The 22,409-nt window shown below is 40.9% G+C and overlaps 1 protein-coding gene and 1 long non-coding RNA gene across 4 annotated transcripts in view; one reads left to right on the forward strand and one right to left on the reverse strand.

The window, feature by feature from the left end:
- Positions 1–22,409, forward strand: part of LOC141769934 (uncharacterized) — a 368,813-nt gene that overhangs the window by 224,480 nt on the left and 121,924 nt on the right. The window lies entirely within an intron of this gene.
- Positions 1–22,409, reverse strand: part of fras1 (Fraser extracellular matrix complex subunit 1) — a 310,338-nt gene that overhangs the window by 106,779 nt on the left and 181,150 nt on the right. For all 3 annotated transcript variants that reach the window (XM_074639460.1, XM_074639459.1, XM_074639458.1), the window contains exons 20-25: positions 11,305–11,460; positions 7,650–7,796; positions 5,258–5,404; positions 2,678–2,818; positions 946–1,086; positions 462–602 (exon numbers count right to left, since the gene is read on the reverse strand). In XM_074639460.1, coding sequence (XP_074495561.1) covers positions 462–602; positions 946–1,086; positions 2,678–2,818; positions 5,258–5,404; positions 7,650–7,796; positions 11,305–11,460 — 873 coding nt within the window. The remainder of the gene's footprint in view (positions 1–461; positions 603–945; positions 1,087–2,677; positions 2,819–5,257; positions 5,405–7,649; positions 7,797–11,304; positions 11,461–22,409) is intronic.

A 22,409-nucleotide genomic window follows, 5' to 3' on the forward strand; every position in this document is an offset into this window, starting at 1 on the left:
GCTCCGTCACTTCACAAGACACGGGAAACCTCTGTTGGTCTGGAGGAACTGCAGCAGTTATTTCTGCACAAACGTCCACTGAACATTCACTAGATATTCTCAGAGCTAAACTAACTCTCCTGCAGTGTGGAGTGAGCGCACGTTCACGTCTAGAGGTGGAGCGAGCTGAGCGAGAACGCGCGCGCTGTCTGAGTGAAGGCGAGCAGGCAGAGGAGGAGAGACAGGGGCTACACGCGAACACGCATATGCGAGCGCGCATGTGTCCTGACCCGCTACATTTATACGCTTAAAAAGTAATAAAATAGTCCCTTTAAGTAAGAGTAGGCAGTTTCGATAGTAATAAATGTCTTTATTTACCAAATATGAATTTTTACTAACTATCGACCCCCTTGCGTCTATTTTGTGTTATGAGACAATAACCATTTTTCCCTTTAAACATAAAACAGACATCATGTTATTACCGTGGCAGGTCCTAGTCTTCTGGTCGGCGTAGAATCCGTGTCCACAGTCGGGCGTGCAGTATCCCTCCATGAGGTAGGTTTGGTCACGACAAGCACGGCAGCGTCCGACCCCGTCACACAGCACGCAGTCGGACGAGCACGCTAAAGAAGACGTAGATAAGTGTTAGAGGGAATGTTTTGAAAGCTCGTACACCTTTACATTCAATTACTTTCTTTGTGCTGGTATTTTGCAAACCACACAACGCCTTTTTCATACTTCCATTCTCACATTTTTACTAAAAATAATTTCTTAATGTGTCGGACACAATGATTCTTTAACCTTCATTTCCTTAAAAGACACTTTAAGGATTCCAAACCGCTTTTTTATTTCTCAATTTTAAGCTAAACTGATATACTGACCTTGCACAGATACCCTCTTTTGACTCCTTAAATAGGTAAAAATATGAGAGATTCAAGAAAAGGATTGTATTCAACAAAGTCTTACGTTTGCAGATTTGCGAGGACGCGTCCAGGAAGTAGTTTCTGCCACAGTCGAGCACACACTGACCCTGCAGGGTGGCGTAGGGAGGCTGACACTGCTGGCACTGTCCTGGACCCCGACACTCTACACAGTGATCATCACAGCCTGGTAGACACACACACACACACACACACACACACGCACGCGCACGCACACGCACACACACACACACACACACACACACACACACACACACACACACACACACAGAGAGCATTAAACACAATCCAAAGTGACATCCAAGTGACATGAAGTTGTGGCTTCAAAGGGAACGACTTAATCATAAGAAATAAGCTTTTTGAAATATTTTCAAAATCAAAAATTCCTAGTTTTATGTTTAGATTTTGATGATGAAGATTTGACCTTCAGAACATTTTGCATGTGTTAAATATATTATTATTCTATTATTATGATTATAGAAGAGCTGTAAAGGACTTTGGCTGCATCAGAAATCTCATACTATGCACAACATGTGTACTATCGTTCAGCAAGAAACAGTAGTATGGATCTTTTCAGACGCACTGAGCTGTAATTACGTCCTCACTTCCTGAGAGCCTCCTTGCCGGTTGGAGACGCATAACCACGGTAACTCGTGCCAACCTTATGTGACCGAACAATGATTTCTGAGAATCATAAAGTCTAAATGCTTCCCAGCATTGGACGCTTGATGGGCTGCCACTAGACATGAGGCACCTGATTGGACGAATGCTTTCCCTCGTGGGCTGCTGCTCCCAGCTTTGAAACCGGAACCAGCATGGCGGCTCGTTTGGAAACTTGCTTCTCTTCTTATATCACGAAAATAGTTCACTGAAATGTGTTTCTGAAAACATTCTATGTGAGAAATAAGCCATGCAGTCGCTGAATCTGTCTTTATTTCAGATCGACAACAGTTAGTTTAAAAGTTTCTCGGGAGTTTCCAGAGGTGGCGAGTCACGCCGGACCCCCCCTGATTTGCATAAAGTACACTAGACCTCAACTTTCTGCAAATGAGGAGCGGCCAACGTAACGCCCCGTCTACAAGTGTATATTCTGTATAATATAATGCAGAATATACATTTTTTTCTGAGTCACATGGCGAGGAAAAGAAAACTACGCCACGCTACCAGAATGCATTGCATGGCTGCTTACGTAGACAATGAACGGGAAGCGTGGAGAGGACGGATGCTTTGGACATTAACGTTACAGAGCTGTCCGCCATTGTCTGTTATGAACGTTGTTGTCGCTACCGCATTGCATTGTGAGGTATTTATGCCGCCGTAGCGTCTAGTGTTTGCATACTGTAATATTTCACTCAAAATGGTATACTATTTGTTAAATACTAAGGTTGAAGACATATTAAAAAATGTCACATACTGTTTTAGCGTACTAAATAGCATGTTAGTGTGAACACAACCTTTAAGGTTCCTCACAAGACAAATTCGACCTGAACAACCAACCACTTGTTAAAAGATTCACAGAAACAAACACCATCAGAGTTCAGACTTGTAAAGGGGTCTCTTAAGGAACCTTGTGGGTCTGCTGCTGTTGATTAACTGCTTCAATAAGAAATAGATGATAAAAAAACAATTTCAAGTTGACCCAAAGATAATGGAAAAACAGTGCAAAATAAGGATAAATACGTGCAGCTGATTGTAGCTGCATGTATTTATCCTTCTGTTGTGTGATGTTTATCTTATCTGCTGTTTGGTGGACTGACCGAGGCATTTGTCTCCGTCCTGATAGGAGCCTGGGGAGCACCCCTGGGTGCACACTCCATCCTGCAACACGTGTCCCTCCATGCACAGCAGGCAGTCTGTCCGCAGAGGGCCTTTGCAGGCGTTACAGCTCCAGTCGCACTCTGGAAACAGGATGGGAGGCAGCGCAGGAGGAGGAGGAGGAGGAGGAGGAGGAGGAGGAGGAGGAGGAGGAGGAGGAGGAGGAGGAGGAGTGTTTGTGTTTGTGTTTGTGTTTGTGTTGCAGGGACGTTGAGATTAGAAGTGAGGGGATTTTGAAGGCGAAAGCAAAAGGTGAGAGCAGAACAGAAGAGAGAGAGAGAGAGAGAGAGAGGGAGAGAGAGATTAATAAATTCTTTTCAGCAGAGGATTTGTTCTAAACCTATTTGTGTTTTTTCCCCTTTCTCTCTCGTATCACCTGCACATCTGTTGTGTTTGTGCTCTGCTCCATTAATATTGACAAGAGAATTAAACACAATTAGGACAAATTAAACTCTCCGTGTGTTTGTGTGAGCTTCCAGGTTTGTATTAAAAGTAAAGAAGAGATTCTCAGCCATTACAGAGGAAACCAGGGGGCCATTATATTATACAGAAGGTACCCTTGTAATGCAAAATGTATAATAAGAACACTGACAAGTCAAAGAGTCTACAGCCAGGCTAGTTTGGAGGACGATAAATAAATAAATAAATAAATGACTCGATAAATGAATAAATATGTCAAACGTATTTTTTTTGTTATAACAAAAACATAAAAGCAAAAAAAACAAAACATTTTTTATAAAAATAAATAAAAGGGAAAATTAAACAGAAATTAATACAAAGATAAATAAACAAAGAAGCAAATTAGAACAGAAATATCAATTTATGTCACATTTTATCAATTAATTCATGGCTATATTTATTTTTTATTTTATTTTTGCTATATTTAATGACATTATTTCTTTATTTCTTTATTTCTTTCTTAATTTATTAATTTATTTATTTGTTTATTTTAGATTTTGTAAGGTTCCGTCCTCCATACTAGCCTGGCTGTAGACTCTTTGACTTGTCAGTGTTATAATTATATATTAAGCATTACAAGTGTATATTCTGTATAATATAATGCAGAATATAATTTTTTTTCTGAGTCACATGGCGAGGAAAAGAAAACTACGATCCATATTTAGATCTTACTGTAAATTCAACATTTCTGTACTTATTTATTTGAGTTTGCACAATAAAATAAAGCAGCAGAAATACAACAACAAAAGAAAAGAAGTTGTGCAGGTGAGATTAAAAATGATGATCATCCTCCTGCTGGTAAAATCACATTAAAGTTATTACATATTTCTCCTCATTTTGTTGATGTTAAAGCTTACATGAGAAGTAGTGACACATCTTACAGTTTAACTCTTTGCCTTCTATGTTTTACTTTCTTACACGACAGTGGGAGAGTATAAATCTACTGTGGGAATAAAAGAAACGGAGGCTCCCACAGGGGGTTTTCTGAGGATCCAAAGGGAGCCAAGAGGTAAATTAGGGGTTCCTCCCTAGAAAAAGATCACTGATGAATGAAACATTGTTGGTAGAAGTGCTGACGGGTTTATAAGAGATTCTCTCAGGCAACTTTCCCCTGTGGCTGCGAGCTGAAAGCTCCCAAAGGTAGCTCAAAGCTCCTTTACTTTTCAGAGAGCAGCGCTGCTTTCTAGCGCTCTGGGTTCATCCAGGGTTGAGTGGATTATCCAGGTAGCGGCTAGCTGGGGGGATAAACACAGCATCGTCATGGGCCGGATGGCTAAAACCACCTGTCGAAAGGTGGGAGGCACCGTTAGCTGTGTATCTATCCACTAGCGGTTAGTTTAGCTTTCTAATCCTGCATGGGAGGTGGTGATTCCACCTCAGGGGCCGGCTCCTTTGGGTCCTCTGATACCTGGAAAAATCTCATTACACTGAACCAAATCGTTGATAAAGGGAAGTCTGCGAGATCACGTTTGTGGGAAGTAAGCTTCACATGAAACGGCTTTCTGTGAATTAAAGTGGATATCTGTGTTAAGCCAGTGTGACAACACAGTTGAGCTGTTGGCATTCTCAACCTAAATCCCATCTAGTCGTTCCTCTTTGAGATAAGCATAAAGGAAAATAGAAGCAAAACATATTTCCACACGTCTTATATTGTGAGTTGGCGATAAAGCGGAGTGGGATTCAGTTTGACGGGATGCGGTCTGGGCTGGTTAGTGGGTAATTAAACAGAGTTATTGCATGCGCAGTGAAAAAAGGACAAGTTATTCAGTCTGGACGTGAATCCTCTGAGGCTCATTCATCAACTTCTCTGCACACTGGAAGATTTAATACGGAGTTAAAATGCACACACATTGTTTAGGATTTGCATATCTGGTCCCACAGTTTATTACTTGATCAATGGACCCTATAAACTCAATGTAGCACACTGCACTACATGCAATATGGATGGAGAGTAATTTATGAATATCATAAAGGGCGCACTACATATCCTCATCATTAATCCAGTGTTTCCCCTCAGCCTCCCTGAACCACTGCAGTGTGTGTGTGTGTGTGTGTGTGTGTACCTCTGCAGGCCCGGGTCGTGGCATTGAGGTAGTACTGATGGGCGCAGCTGTCGTATTGGCATTCCCCGAACAGCAGCACCTTGGCCGGGCCGCGGCAGGACGTGCAAACACCGGTCATGTCGCACGTCAGGCACTGGCTGTCACACGCTGCCGGAGACAAAGAGGGCGACGTGGAGGTCAGGTTAGATTCAAGGTCAGAGGGGAGAGCATGTTATTACACCTGCTTGTCAATCAAATAACCAGCTGGATGTGACTTCGTTGGACTCCAACATGGTCTACATAACCTGCTGAACACAATGTGGTTTTATCAGGTTTTAAATTTGTCGTCATGATTTCTGTCACTTTTAGGTAACACTTCATTTTACAGGTCGGCAAATTTCATGGTAATTAGGTGATAATTAGCAAGTAACCTGTTTGTAATTTCTTTGGAACTACTGCCAAGTTACCCCAATATTTACCTCAAAATTTATCAAAAATGACTTTGTTATAAACATTATTAAATAATATATTCTGCTATTTCCCAATAGCTGGTAATTTATTTAAAGGTACTGTATGTAACTTTCAGAAAAGCCTTGTTATTAATGACACCTGCGGCCGTTAAGTGAACTGCAGTCAGCATCCTGACATCCCACCTCATCGTCGGGCATTATCCATTACATATTGTTCTGTAATGTTCCTATAGTTCATTTGGACCATTGGCTCCATGATACTAACTAGCTACAAAAAGTATTTTTTCAGCTAATCTTACAAAGCAACCAATGGATTCAATGGGGCGGCTGTGGCTCAGCAGGTTGTCCACCAATCGGAAGGTCGGTGGTTCAATCCCCGTCTGCTCCGGGTCACATGTCGATGTGTCCTTGAGCAAGACACTTAACCCCAAAATGCTCCCGAAGGCATAGCCATCGGTGTGTGAATGAGTATTTAGATTAGATCCTGATGGGCAAAGTTGGCACCTTAGCAGCCTCTGCCATCAGTGTATGAATGGGTGAATGCTGACATGTAGTGTAAAGTGCTTTGAGTGGTTGGAAGACTAGAAAAGCGCTATATAAATGCAAGTCCATTTACCATTTGGATTTTCTCAGCAAAACAGTCCCAAGTCCTCTACATAGAATAGATCAGTCCGCAGGCTGGTACAGGCAATCGAGAAAGTCTCAGTTTTTAAGTTACGTTACAATCCGTTCACACATTAGCAATATAAAGTGATTAATATATGTAAAATGTTACATATAGTACCTTTAATAAATTTCCAGGAAAAGAATACAAAGTTAATTGATATGCTTTATTTCCATGTCTCCAGAAATAGATATTAATTAGCAAATAACTTATTTGAAATGTCTTAACAAACTCCCTGAATCATGACATTGAGATTGAGATTTGTGCCTGATCAGAAGTGTCTTCTATTAGTTTTCCACCTCCGATGAAGAGCAGCCGCTTCTCAAGCCTAAGGGCCCTATTTTAACCATTATATGCTATTTTAGCATGTAATTATTAAATCATGTTTATAATAAAGTAATTTTGGATACATTTTGAGGTATATATTGGGGTAATTTGGCAGTAATTCCAAAGAAATTGCTTGCTAATTATCACTTAATTACCATGAAATTTGCAGACCTGTGAAATGAAGTGTTACTGACTTTTATTACATAACGTTTTCTCTGCAAATGATCCTTCAGCTCTTCAAGCTGCAGTTACAGGATTATTATTATTAGTACATCCAACAAGAATGTGTTGATTTGATTTTGTTTGTTTACCCGATAGTTAACAGGACAGCTCAAAAAATACTCAACATATTTAAAAGGTAATTTGGTAGAAAGTTAGGCGAGGGACAAAAGCAAAAATGTAAAGTTAGTGACAGTTAGCATTTGTGAAGGTTTTCTCATCAACTAGCTTCACGTACTTAAATGAAAAAACACAGTTTATTTTTCTAGGTGATTAAGCAGCCTTGGCAGAGCTATGCACTGTCTGAGTGCTATTTAGTTACTAAAGCCAAAGTCAAATGAATCTGAATACCAGGTAACAGCTTCAATAAATGCCTCACAGCCACTGTATTCAGTGTTTTCAAGGCAACTTAGAGAAGAACAAACAATACAGAGAGTTTCTGCTTCAACTGCAGGTGCGTCAGTCACGAATACTGCAAACGTATATAATGCAGCAAGTGGAAAAGGACATTAGTAAACTGCATTAGGCCAGCTGAAATCAAGAGATGAGCTGTATTTACCACAGAATCACTGTACTGTGTAGTGTTCTTATTATTTCGTCCACCTCCTGTAAGTCATTAAGGATCTCCTGCAGCACCGCCAGGTCTCAGATGTAATCTTTAGAGGTGCTACTAGATTGTGTGTAGTTACATCTGTAGTGTTATCAGTCAGGTGAGATGCAGCGCCCCACTTACCCTGACACGTCCTGTGGCCGTTGTCATAGTAACCGAGGGGACATTTGGGAGCGCAGAGACCCGAGGGCAACAGGACGCTGCCGGCGTGGCAGGAAGTACAGGAGAGAGGCTCCGCCCCACTGCAGGCCTCACATGATGGATGGCATCCTGGGTTAAGCACAATTTACATAAGATGAAACTTAAAGGGGACACGTCATGCTCAGGTTCACACTTTTTTGGGTAGTTCTTTCTCAAACAGAGAACGGGGGTGTGGTTAATAGTCAGACGTAATTCATCACCATGGCAACCACACTGCATCGTTGTTCAACCCAGTTTAGATGAATTTACTGTTTACCAGACCACAAACGAGACAAGAATCAGCGCAACACACCGACTCTCTCTCCCTCGCTCTCTTCTTCACCGTCTCCTCCTGGCGAGGCGGCCGTCTGGCTGCTGCTGCACCGAGGAGCCGCACCGCCGCACGCCGGCCATAGAGCACCGGAGGACGGATAGACATGTTTGTTGCCGAGGTCCACTGTTTGAAGTGCTGTTTCGGGACATTTTGGAGGTTCACCGTCCACAAGCACCGGCCGCTCTCTCCTCAGCTCCAGCACCGACACCGCACCGGGCCGCACTGAGATTCCTTTAGTTCTCTAACGGGACTTTTCTCTTGATTTCTTTCAGGCTGAGAGTTGTATCGCTCCCCGTCGTTCGGACCTCTTAGAGACTGGCAAACCTCCAAAAAAGGCATCGTCTACTTTCCGTTAATTTATCTCCAGCAGGAGGAGACGGTAAAGAAGAGAACGAGTGAGAGAGACAGTCAGTGTGTTGTGTTAATTCTGATGGTGGGATTTCATGTAATTCACTACGTTGATCGCAACCGCTCGACACAAACACAGATGCCATGGTGAAAATAAACACACTAAACTACGGTGGAGGAAATAAAAATAAACTAAAACCCCTCAGTTAGCTGATGCAACAACTTGGGCTAGATAACTACGGCTAACTAGCTAACTAACTAGAGAGACAAACCTGCATCTTCTACTATAGTCAGACGTCATCTTCCCATTTTACCAACAACCTTCTTTTTCTTTGGCAATTGGCAAACAGTTGGCAAACAGTTACCAGGCTAATTAACGTAGTCAGGAAATTACTCAAATACTGTAAATATGAAATATCATAGAAATGGAAAGGTCCAGTCTGTTCTGATTGGCTTGCGAGGAAAAATATGATGCACCTTTGCAAAGGTACTGTAGTTCTCAAGCTGTGGTCGGTTTATTCTAACGAGCCTGCATGTGACATAGGAATGGGAGCCAAATCTGATTGGCTTGTTGAATCACAAGTTTTCTGATCTAGACAGCCCACAAAAAAAACTAACTGGGTTGTCTTATTTCACAGTTTGTGGGTTGGTAGACACTCCAGATACCCAAATGGATGAGCACAAGCACTGAGACAGTGAGTTCTTCACAATATGTCCTCTATAAAAGCTTCCATGTGGAGAAACTGGGTCATGGAAACAGCATATGGTCAAAGGAATACAACAAAGAAAAGTGTGAGATGAAATAGAATAATGCAGCGTTGACATGATGCAGCGAACAACATCAACACTTGAGCTTAATGCTTAGAATATATGAATGAGATACACATTAAAATAATGCAGCAATATTGGGATCTAACATACGACTAACATGAAAGTACAATAGAAGGACAACTCTATAAAGATATAGAGTATAAAATCCGAACTGTAGTTATATTCCCAACGTGACAATCTTGAAACACTCAGAAAAGTTGGATGTTTAAAAGCTGCTGAAATTTCAAGTCCTTGATAAGAAAATACATATTCATAAGTCTCACTAATCACTATCAAGAGTCTAATCATTCTCAGATTGCTCTGCTGCTCACGCTCCCCTCACCCCACCACCACCACCACCACCACCACACACTGCTCATATCCAGCCCTGCATAATAATCATCAACACCAAAAAAGATGGAAACTTCAAGTTTCCCTCTGATGTGGCAAAATTCATCATCAGGCCTGAATCAGCAGCAGGAGGAAGAAATATAATTCTTATTGTCTGTTGGTGAGCACATGTTTATTTTAGATGTACATTAGGGCGGTCAAAACTGGCCAAAAATAACGTTTGAATATTCGTCTCTTAAAAAACCATATAGATTTGAACTAGAGCTGTCTAAGTTAACGTGATAATAACACGTTAACACAAATTTGTTTTAACGCCACTAATTTCTTTAAAGCATTAATGCAACTTATGTTTTTATGAAACTAGAAACCCTAATGAATCCAACCATGTCATACTAGCTTGTCATGAAGGAGGTTAAATAACGCTCCAAACTTTCTAAATTTTGGCGAGGAAAAACTTTTTTCAAAGGGGTCCCTTGACCTCTGACCTCCAGATATGTGAAGGTAAATGGGGTCTATGGGTACACACGAGTCTCCCCTTTACAGACATGCCCACTTTATGATAATCACATGCAGTTTGGGGGCAAGTCATAGTCAAGTCAGCACACTGACACACTGACAGCTGTTGTTGCCTGTTGGGCTGCAGTTTGCCATGTTATGATTGGAGCATATTGTTTTATGCTAAATGCAGTACCTGTGAGGGTTTCTGGACAATATCGGTCATTATTTTGTGTTGTTAGTTGATTTACAATAATAAATATATACATAGATTTGTATAAAGCAGAATATTTGTCAACTCCCATGTTGATAAGAGGATTAAATACTTGACAAATCTCCCTTTAAGGTACATTTTGAACAGATAAAAACTGTGCAATGAATTTGCGATTAATCACGATTAACTATTTTATTCAACTGACAGCCCTTAATTAGAACTATTTGAATATCTATTTTTGCGCATTAAGTCCTTAACATCATGTCCTAACTGACTGTGAGTGCAGCAGCACTGGGCAGAGCACCGTTTTGAGCAAAACTTTTGTTGGATGCTCTGTTTCTATTTATTCCTGTCGCTCACTTTGAAAGCGCTGCAATGGACGAGGAACGGCTGATTTGTGAGGTTGAAATGAGGAGTTATAAGCCTCAACTTTCCACTGTAAAAACAATGAATTCCGTTGCTATTATAGTTTTTATTTTAGATTGATTTAAACAGGATCAGGCAAACAACGATCTCCAGCGGGAGGCTTTTCCCTTTTTTAAAGGGTTATGACAATAATACCGGTTTTCTCAAACACAGTAACTCCTCCAAATCCCTGAATATCTGCCCAGTCATTGTTTTGAATCTCTACACAGTCTGCAGTTGAGCGTCAGCAGTGAGCTGGGAGGAAATGAGGATTTGGTGTTCTTTTGGGCATTAGAAGAGAATCAGGGAGAGTCGTTTTTATGATGTACTTCTATAGCCGGAGGAGATGTGCTCGGAAATTGATTCCACTGCAAAATAGAAAGAATAAACCTCTGACAGAGTAAAGACTTATTCATAAAGCAGTTTCTGGCTTTGAATTCAGGATTTCTTCCTTTAAGAGGGTCGACAAAAAACCTCCTACCAGGTCGACAAAATGACCCCAATTTTAAAGATGTTTGAATGATGAATAAAACATAAAAGCGTTGGTGGGGATTTTTCTTACGGGTTTTACATTCAGGACAGCTACTAGCTGACCTCTGACCTTGTTATGTGCTTATATGTAGGGGAGTAAAAGTCCTTACTGATGCAGGCTCCGTGCCAGGCGTAGTGGCCCTGGGGACAGTTGGAGACGCAGTGATCGCCCAGCAGCCAGGTCCTCGCCACTCTACACCACAGACACACACTGCCGACGCCAGTCTGGAGGTCGGCCGTGCAGCGCTGACAGTCTGAGCTGCACTCTGCAGGAGGGACACACAGGAAGGAAGGCTTTTACATCATCATACTGTACACAGATAAACATTAAGCCGCCATCAAAGTCACACTTGGTTGCTAAGACTGTTTTGTTACGGCACCAAAATGAAATGCTTGGTTATCACCTGTAACCGCCGTATGAGAGCAGTGCAGAGCGGTGGCCATTAGCTAGCCAGTGGGGCACGCTCACATCCAAAATCGCATGCTATGCACTACTTACTCAGTTTCTGTACTACCATTCAACATACTTTTGTGTGCATAAACAGTAGAATGTATCTTTCCGGACGTACTGTGCAGTAATTTACGTCATCACATCCTGAGAGCCTCCTTGCTGGATGGAGACGCATAACCATGGTAACCCGTGCCAACCTCAATTGAAGCGTTATTGACATTAAAAAGCACTCCGTCAACGATTGTTATGAACATTGTTGTTACTACCGTATTGCATTGTGGGATATTTATGCCGGCATAGTAAGGATACTAAGATTTCGGACATACTGAACAAAATCTCACATGCAGTTTTAGCGTACTAAATAGCATTGTAGTATGCAATTTCGGACGCAACAATGCGCTAAAAGGCACCCGCAGCCGGCCCGCCGATGTCAACAAAGCACGGAGAAGCTCAGATTACAACACACACACAGAGGGAGAGAGACTTCATTCTCTGCTCAGGTAGACATTACTCCTCTATATCTTCACATAGTTGTTTGATGCTAAATTATTAATGTTCTGGATATCAAATTTCGCACTTTTAAGGATATTTACAATATATATTTCAATTTATTATATTATTATATATTATTTCAATCATATTCAAGGACATGTTTTGCAAAAAGATTTTAAGTCAGTGAACAACGGTCTAAATCAAGATAGAATCGTCTCTGTTGTTGTTGCTTAAGTTAAAAAAAATGTCCAATCATTCTCAACTCAACACTAATGATTCATCTTAGTCATCATCTTTTGATATCGTCATCTTTTGATGATACATAAAGAGACAGAGAGAGGGCCAGAGAGCTGATGAATCTTTATGCATTTGAATAACAAACCAGGATTTCCATTTATTCAGAAAAAAAACACTTTTTGATCTATATTTACTTCTTCTAAAATCTGTTAACTTTTGATTCAAAGCCTGCGGGAGCCTCGCTGAAAGACGTACAAAAGAAAAGCAACAAGTGAAGCAATTACTAAAGAACAATACACCAAAGAAACATTCATAAAAGTACGATTTTAATGAGGACGTCTCATCGAGAAATACTGCAATTGGGTGTTAAAAGGCACTAATTAAACCTTCCTTTGTGAGAAATAAAATCAGAGAAGAAATTCTGACTGAACACATTTCTATCTTTGCTTCTGTCTCTCTCATCTCCTTTTTTCTTTTAGATAACCGTTCGTCCACGCCGTCCACCTCCCCCACAGACCCGTATACCCCCACAGAATGAAGCCCAGCAGGGTCGCCCAAATGGAGCCGAGATTAGCAGAACAATGAGGAGCACGTCGTGGTGTTTTATCTGATGGTGTCTGGGTTTTGTCTGGCTGGCACAGCGGTGGGAACCTTAAAGTTATCCGTCCGTGCAGAGATAACTATCTACAGTGAAAAGCAGAACAACGGGGCTGTGCAGGTGAAGAGCTGTGTGTCGGCCAGGTGAGAGAGTAGATAAACAGGCTGATCACGTACGGGTGATAGAAAGAAAAGAAGCGTTCAGACCATGAAAGCACTTCTCTTTCTTTGTGAAGGATTAAAGGAAACGAGAGGAGTGATTACATGGTGAAAGCGGATGAATATCAAACCATGTGACAACAAGATTTAGTCCGAAAATGTGACAGGTGATAGGCTGAAAGGTCTAAAGGTGATGCATGTAAGTCAAAACTACTGTTTCAGTGGATTTACCTTTAAAAAATAAGAGGAAAAGCAGGAAGAGTTAGACTTTTACGCATGTTTTAAAAGGACAACTAAGAAAAAAGAGAAGCAAAAACGCTTAAATAAAAGACAAAATAATGCAAGAACTGTACATGGAGTGACCTGAATCTGAAACCAAGTGTTGGTGGAATGAACAAAAGCCAAAACAGTCAAAAGAAACACACTTCTTTTGACAGTTTTTCTATTCTTATCTGAAATAAACTAAAAAGAGTAGGCGTTGTGTTTTGCCCTGGAAACACGGGCATGTTATATTTAACTCCCTGTTTCCATGGCTTGGTTAAATATACTTATTCATACACTGTACTTTCTTCAGATTAGTTCTTCCATTGTTTCATTTTCTACAAAGAAGTTTCAGAAGTGTTTAAAAGATGACTCTGCTTACATCAGCAGAGTGAGTTTCGGGGCCCAGAGGGCAAAACCCTGTTTACCTTCAGTCTCAAGTCTTAAAAACTAAAGATCTGAACCAGTTTTAAAGTCTGCTTGTTTGGCTCAGCACATTCCCTTTTGGTTTCATTTTGTTTACGAAAAGTAATGCACTGTTATTCGTATACATCCCACAAAATCAATACATAATTGTGGAACAGGAAGTATAAAGAATGACAAACTCCACGTAGGAGTCGTGGTGGAGATCGGGGTGGACGGGTGGGTCAAATAACGCCCAGACTTTCACCCGATGTTCGTGTCTCGTCAAGGTTGATTTATTCGTCACGTAACTTCCGTACTTAAAGGTTCAGCGTGAAGGATTTGGCGGTATCTAGCGGTGAGGTGAGGAAATTGCAACCAGTTAAAGCCTCTCCCGTGTGCCAAGCGTGTTGGAGAGCTATGGTGGACGACGCAAAAACGTGAATGTCCCTCTCTAGAGCCAGTTGTTGTAAGAGTAGCGTAGGTCATTTGAAGCAGAGCCAGTGGCAAGTGAGTGGTGAAGCAAGAGAGAGAGAGAGCGGCGGCGACGGGAGCATACTTATTAATACTATATTCCATTTTTGCCATATAATATAGCCCTAATTGTTACTCACTGGTCCTTTAAGTATGCTGCTTCCGGAGTTATTTTAAGCAAGATGTTGACTTATTTGTCATTTAACTTCCACACTTCACACGCCACTTCTTGAGTTATTTTAACCCAAACCACAATCTTTTTTAATTAGCATATGAATTCTTGAGTTATGGCCAAAAGCGTGTTTTTTTACCACCAAAATCGAATCAGTTCATCCCTCAGTTTGGTGTCTAATTGAGACCTGGGTTTATTTGTCAAAACGTGTATCCACACCTGGTGAGTAAAAGAGACTCTGCGTCTAACTGGGGCTTTTAATTGAAGCTTTACAGTATGTGGTTATGGTTAGAATGAAAACCAATTAGATAAAGACATATACTGTGACCCTTCTGTGATAACAGGTTCAATAATATATATCAACTAGATTGTAAACTGTTTTAATCAAATGGGAAGATGTTTTGATCTCTCTTTATCCGTCTGACAGCTCTTTCTGTCTGCTTGCGTATATTTCTGAGTGGCTGACATTTAACTCAGACGGCGATTATTTCTGCCTCCAGAGCAGCTGTTCCTCGTCAAACTCCCGTCTCCTGAACGTGGCGTCTGCCCCGGTGAGTCACGCTCTCATTCTGAAGCAGCTCCAGTATCAACACGACGAGTAAACGACGAAGAGGAACTTCCTCTCTTGTCATCTCCCATCCACACCTTTCATTCATATCACAGCACTTTACAACAATACACGTATCAGCATTCCTCCTGCCAACACTCTGCAGGCAATCCGGCTCCGGGCGCTAAACAAATGGCTCCGCGGTGGAGATAAGATAACTCAGGCGTCAGGGATTATTGACTGTGCAGACTAAAACTGAATATAAAACTAAAATGGTATTGATTTGGGTCCTCGGAGTCACTCTTTATGGCGTAGTTACCAATTTTGAAGCGCATAAAAAGATATGCAGGATATAAATGCATGGCACACAGACTGGATGATCGTATTCTCCCGTGGGACGGCTTTACACCAGACATTACCCTATATCATATATCGAGCAGAAACTTCTTTAACAACAGGAAAATGTGAAAAGACCCTCATGTCTCTCAATTAGTTGTGAGTTTTGTGTTGTTGAAATGAGGAAAAGACTTGTTTCTGTGAGTCTGAGTGCATCAGAAGTTCAGGAAACAAGAGGAACAAAAGTGGGACATCATCTTTATTTGAAGTTACAGGCGTGAGAAGCGACAGAGCGCCGCAGAGAAAGAAAGAGAGAGACGCTGTGTGGTCCTCTGACGCTGACTTCACCCTGTCTAGACATGTTGCCCCAACAAAGAACGGATTTACACTATTCAAGAAGTCCTACTTTTCAGTTGGCTCTGTCCCCAAAAAACAGGAAAAGTGCTGCTCTTGTTTTAGATGTCAGAATTAGGATATTTAGTTCCACTGCGTCACTCAAACAAAGGCCGGCATTAGCGCAGAATAGATGCAGAACAAATATGTGTGAAGAGAAGTCTGATTTAGACGTGTCTGTGCAAATGAGGAACAAGAGCACACAATAACCAAGCAACAATTCAATTATGTTCACATCATCTGCAGAACATTAAAAGCAACAGCTTTAGTGATGACGCTAACAATAATTACAGTGTTAAGGCACAAAGAGCAGTGCATCATATTCTATTGAGCCGTAATTAGGGGCAACAGCAGATTTAACCCTTTCAAAGACGACAATGTTTCCTCCCACCTTCTGCACATTTAGTCGAAGAATAATATGGATAAAGTCATGGAGACATGTTAAATTAACACTTGTGTTGTTGCCACAATTCAGTTGCTTCTCCTTTTCTGAGGTCCGTCTAACTACTACTTCATGCTTTGCGTTTTGCTTTGCTTATGCATTCGCCGCGATGACGGCGGTGGTAGAATCAAGCCCATTTTGATTCCTCCCTCCCAACAATCATCAGCAAGGCCCTGATTGTTTGATGGTTCTAAAGATGATCTTTCCAGATGTTCCTGTGGTGTGAGGTATGTTCAGAGTGTTCTTTACATCCCCGATCGGCTCAGAAGTCCATCCTGGCTGCACAGATTTAAAATCATTAATATTAAACATGTTCAATATTTACGATGGGATATCCTGTTGTGTGTTGGGAACCCAGAGGACAGCCGATGATGCAGTCACGGTGGGAAAGAACGATAGCCAATAGAGAACCAAGCTGACTGAAGGAGGAAGGACAACCACCGATGTCATGGCGGCCGCGGCTAATGCATGAACTCATGCAAAATGTAGGACCGACTTGTTGATTTGTGGAAACAGCACGAGTGTTTATTTAATGTGTCTCCATGACTTCATCCATCCATCCTTCCTGAATTTTCATCATTGCTAATTCTTCCTTTGTTCAGACATTTTTCAGACTTTTTTTTAGACATTTTTCAGACTTTTTTTAACGGACATTTTTTCGGACTTTTTTCCCCAACATTTTTCAAACTTTTTTTTCCAGACATTTATTTATTTATTTATTTATTTATTTTTACCTTTTTTAGACATTTTTCAAACTTTTTTTTTCTTTTCTTTTTACCCTTTTTAGACTTTTTTCAGACTTTTTTTTACAGACATTTTTTCTGACTTTTTTTCCAACATTTTTCAAACTTCTTTTTTAGACATTTTTCAGACTTTTTTTAGACCTTTTTTCAAACATTTTTTGGGACATTATTCAGACTTTTTTTTTTTTTCTGACTTTTTTTCAGACATTTTTCAGAATCTATTTTTCCAGCATTTTGCAAACTTTTTTTAAACTAGAGATTAGATTAGAGATTTTGTGAGTTTTCGGGTGTTTTTCAGCCGGGACTCTTATTATTCATGAATGAATCTATTCGTGTGTGGTGTGCTCCGCACACTATAGGAACAAAACTGTTAAATTGAACATATGGCGGATGAAAGGCAGGAGGAATTAGCAATGTTAGTTTTTGCATAAAGTCATGGCGGCACATTAAATAAACACTTGTGTTGTTGCCACAAATCAACAAGTTGGTCCTCCAGCTCTGAGCTCCATCTTACTACTATTTTATGCTTCACGTTTAGCATTAGTTCATGCATTAACCACGGTCGCCATGACGACGGTGGTTGTCCTTCCTTCTTCAGTCAGCTTGGTTCTCTATTGGCTGTCGTTCTTTCCCACGTTCCCCACACACAACAGGATATCCCATTGTAAATATTGAACATGTTTAATATTTGTGATTTGATATCGGTGTGACCAGGATGGACTTCCCAGCTGATCGGGGGATGTAAAAAACACTGTTAACATACCTCACACCACAGGAACTATCTGGAGAGACAATCTTTAGAACCATCCAAAAATCGTGGCTTTGCTGATGATTGTCAGGAGAGAGGAGTCAGGCCCAAAATCATCCTGATTCTCGTGTAGTTTGTGCCCTGCATTACCTCCAAGTCAATGTTTTTGTTTCTCTCTTAAAATATTGATTTCGACATTTTCTTTGTTGTCTTTACAACCAGCGGAGGTTAAAAGGGAAGTACCACATGCATGCTATTCATTTTCTTTTCCTACGAGGTCTCTGCAGGGTAGATAAAAGAGAAATGTATTGGATCTTTCACCATACTAACCACCGTAAATATTAAACAACAAACGCCTCGGCTCAGGGTCACACTGAAGAGTTACTGCCTGCGTTACTGAAAATAAACGATACGGATCTATAACAGAGCTTGTAAATTACAACAGAGAAGATCAAATGTTAAAGTGAGAATGCTCAAAGGCTCAAAGATGTTAAACAAACCGGTTTCCCGATCCAAAGTGGAAAAAGACACACGTTGTACTCTCTGTTGAGCTAAATGGAGTTACCATGTTCAGTGGTTTAGTAGAGTGACACATTCGGCATCAATACATGATAAATGCATGAAAAGAGGCATCGACAGCAGCCGTCGCTGCAGGCAACAACTTATCTTAAATGTGTTTCAATGGAGGGTTTTTTATTCTCTATTGACAAGAAAAAAACACGCTCCCATGTCTTTTATTTCAATGCCGTGTTTCTATGGTGATGCGTTCCTGTTATCCAACGTCCGGGTCTATTTCGAGCTTCATATGTTGTTAAATAATGGCTGCAACACAATAATGACGCAAAAATAAACTGGTGTGGCTGTAAGCTTTGAGCCACAGTGTTCCAGTTTAACTCTCTCTCTCTCTCTCTCTCTCTCTTTCATTTGGACTTTCAGATCTTAGCGTTTCCGCGTGACTGGCTCAGAAGTCTTTTTACATCAGACAAGAAGGATTTCAGAAAAAGGAAGAGAGAGAGAGAGAGAGAGAGAGAGAGAGAGAGGGGAAAGGAGGGATGGAGGGTGAAGCAGCAGGTTGTCAAGAGAGTTAAACAGCTGTTATTATTCCTCACATCTCAGGCTTCCAGTGTGAACAGCAAGATTTTGACCAGATGTTTACATTGTAGGTCTTGATTCCAAGTTGTGAATTTGATATCAGATTTTGAAAATATCCGATTCTATGTTAATTTTCCATGTTTATAATATATTCATTCAGGTGAGCAAAGCAGGATTAAATGTCTGAAGACCAGCTAGTAGCTGCAGTGTCCATCACTATTTATTTGTTGGAAGGAACAACCTGATGAGTTAGTTGTTATCATTAAAGCTTTACTAGTGATTTAGCTGGCTTATCCTGAGGGTGGCATTAGAGGAATAGTCATGGGGTGGTCAAAATCTAAAGGGTTCATCTTCTAGGGAGCAGGAATGCATGACAATCTGCCATTATATTAAGAAATATCTAGTGAGCAATGTTGGCATTTTGGTCACATTTAATGGCATTATACCCACAAGATTTTGATGTTTCTTGTGTACATTTCAAAAATAATTCTTCATCCCCTAGGGACCATGAATATCCACAGAAACAGAAATCAATTTCACCTCAGTGACGACACCCATGAAACAAACATGAAAGAATTTGGATTTATCAAGATGATCAATGATGATCAACCAATCAGCTTGTTAATAAACGCGCAGGTCCATACGATGCGTGGTTGAGGTTTGGAGGGTGTGAACGTCGACTCATCCTTGAGACTTACGGTTACCCACAATGACCTTCTCTGCATACGTTCACAAAGATGTTTACATGTCCACACAAGCATAATTCCAGCTTTAATCTTATAGCTGTACAACAAACTGAATCATGTCACTTTCAGCAGGTGGAATGAGTTACAAAACCACAGTCCAACCTTCATACTCTATTAAAGGCTATTCGCATCTCAGACTATAGACTGTATATAAGAAGTGGATGTGGTCACCGTTACGTCACCCATTGGTTTGTTGACTGCCGTTTTGAAGCCTCAAGTTCGGCATTTTGGTTTTTGGCCGTCGGCATCTTGATTTTTGGCTGTTTAATCTTGGAGCTAAGTACAACTGAACAAATAAGACAAATAAGACATTTTTAGGCAACCAAAAGACGAAAACACGGACAACTCCCAGACCGGACAACGCCGTGGTAGCGACCTGTCAATCACAAGGTAGCCACGCCCTAAAGCATCCCCTGCTTTATGATCTATTTGACTCTAAATGGGACCATAATTTACTAAATGAACATCATGCTGTATTGAAGAAGACTTGAAACTAGAGATTGAGACCATAAACTCATGTTTACAATGTTTACTGAGGTAATAAATCAAGTGAGAAGTAGGCTCATTTTCTCATAGACTTCTATACAATCAGACTTCTTTTAGCAACCAGAGGAGTCGCCCCCTGCTGGCTGTTAGAGAGAATGCAGGTTCAAGGCACTTCAGCATTGGCTTCACTTCTCAGACCCGGAGGTTGCCGCCTGTCTCAGACACACATCTCTGCCATTTCAATATTTCCCATCATTCACCTGGGACCACAGCCTGCTGGCTGAGTCAGCGTTCGCTCGTCAACATCGATGATAATGACTCATGAAAATGGAAAGAAATGTAGTGGAGCCAATTATTTTTTGGAAAAGAAGCAATTAAAAGGTTTCATACTGGGAGAAACACTGGCCCAAGAACAAATGTTTTCTCATCTTCAATATCTCTTTTTATGGGTCGAAGATAAACAGGCTTCAGTCTCCGATAGATGTGGCTATTTCTGCAAAAGCATCGATCACAAATGAGCAGCAGACAGTTCAGGACTGAGTGTGATGGCTCTCAACAGTTTAAGGTTTAAGATAAGAGTGTTTTAAGGACTTTGTCAAATCACTTGGCTGGCCGTAGTGATAAGTATGAGCGACAAGAGAGCTGCTGCTGTCAAATACGAATCAAATGAGAGGAAGAGAAAGAGTGACAGACATACAGGGAGGATAAGAGGAGACTGCCAATAGAGTGACATCTGCCTCCGATGGCTGCTCTATGAACTCATAATTGAGAGTGAAAGCCTCGTCGATTTAAGAGGTTATGTAACAGCGAAGGTACCGCTGGGTGAACGGAGGTAATCCGAGGGCTGTTGTGTGTGAGAGAAAGTGTGCGTGCATGAGAAATAAAGTGTGTGACAGAAAGAAGGGAAGGATAAAGCAAGAGTAAAAGTAAGAAAATGATGGCTGGAGAGAGAGCTTAGTGTGTGTGTTGGTGTTGCAGAAATGATGACCCCAGTATTTCTGTGGCCCTGAAGTGCCTCGAGGCATCTTTTATTAACCAGACTTTGGCTGAGCTTGACCCATTTGAGATTAGGTTGCGAGTGAGTGTGTTTGCAAACATTAACCATATCTGCTTATGTGCGTGGCAAGTTAGTCCACATACATGTTTGTGAGCTGGTTGCAGTTCCACATCTCCAAACAGTGTGTGTCATCAAAAACTGTAATTAAAAGTGTCTATTTTCCCCAGGGTCTGTTTACCCCCTCTCATCCCCTGCCATCTCTTCCACGCTGGCTTCCCATCGTGTAAACACGCCTGTTTTTAATCTACAGCCAGCGGTCCAGATAGGTAAAAACTCATCTCATTACCCAGAGAGAGAGAGAGGGAGGAGGGGGACAGCAGGAGCTACTTCTACACACAAACACTGCACGAACCAACGTTTTCTATTTATCTTCTGTCTGGTGGTTTATCATATCTCGCCTGTCAAAGACAAATAGCATTTTTTTTTTGGTGCACAATGAGGAAGAGATGTGGAGCAGGGAGGTGTGAAGCATCTTATGCTGCTGTTTATTAGCAAAGATCTAAAAAAAAAAGCTTGTCTTCATCCCAGCGGGTGTTCCATAGAGTTTCTCTGAAAAGCGTAACTGCGAGTGAGAAACTCATTAAAAAGGAAATAACACCAAAAGGTGGAGATACGATTATGGAAAGAAACTTTTCTCCAGTTTGTTGTGGAGTTAAAGAAGTAGTTTTCACCACTTTAAATTCGCATTTCATGATTCTCTTTTATTGTAATTAAAGCTACGCTTGGTAATGTTCTCCAAAATAAAAAAAAAATGTTTTGTTATATTTAGGGCTGTCAAAGTTAACGTTATAATAACGCGTTAACGCAAATTTGTTTTAACGCTATTAATTTCTTTAACGCAAACTTGCGATTTTTCAGCTTCAAAACTAAAGTGAAGGCATCATATGGAACTAAAAAACCTAAGGAATCGTTTGGTACCAACCATGTCATACTAGCTTGTCGTGAAGGAGGTGAAGTAACGCTCTAAACCTACGCTTAACTAAAAATTAGTATTCTTATTGTCTGTTTGTAAGCACATGTTTATTTTGGATGTATATTAGGGACGTTTGAATATTCGTCTCTAAAAATACATTGGAACTACGTCTGTCAAAGTTTAACGCGATAATAATGCATTAACACATCAACACAACTCATGTTTTTCTGAAATTAGGAAACCTAAGGAATCCATTGGTACCAACCATGTCATTCTAGCTTGTCGGGAAGGAGGTTAAATAACGCTCCAAACTTACGGTACATTTTAGCGAGGAAAAACTGTTATGTCCATTTTCAAAGGGGTCCCTTGACCTCTGACCTCCAGATATGTGAATGTAAATGGGTTCTATGCGTGCCCACAAGTCTCCCCTTTACAGACATGCCCACTTTATGAAAATCACATGCAGT

The sequence above is a fragment of the Sebastes fasciatus genome, chromosome 6 (genome assembly GCF_043250625.1).
Source record: "Sebastes fasciatus isolate fSebFas1 chromosome 6, fSebFas1.pri, whole genome shotgun sequence".
Lineage (NCBI taxonomy): Eukaryota > Metazoa > Chordata > Actinopteri > Perciformes > Sebastidae > Sebastes > Sebastes fasciatus.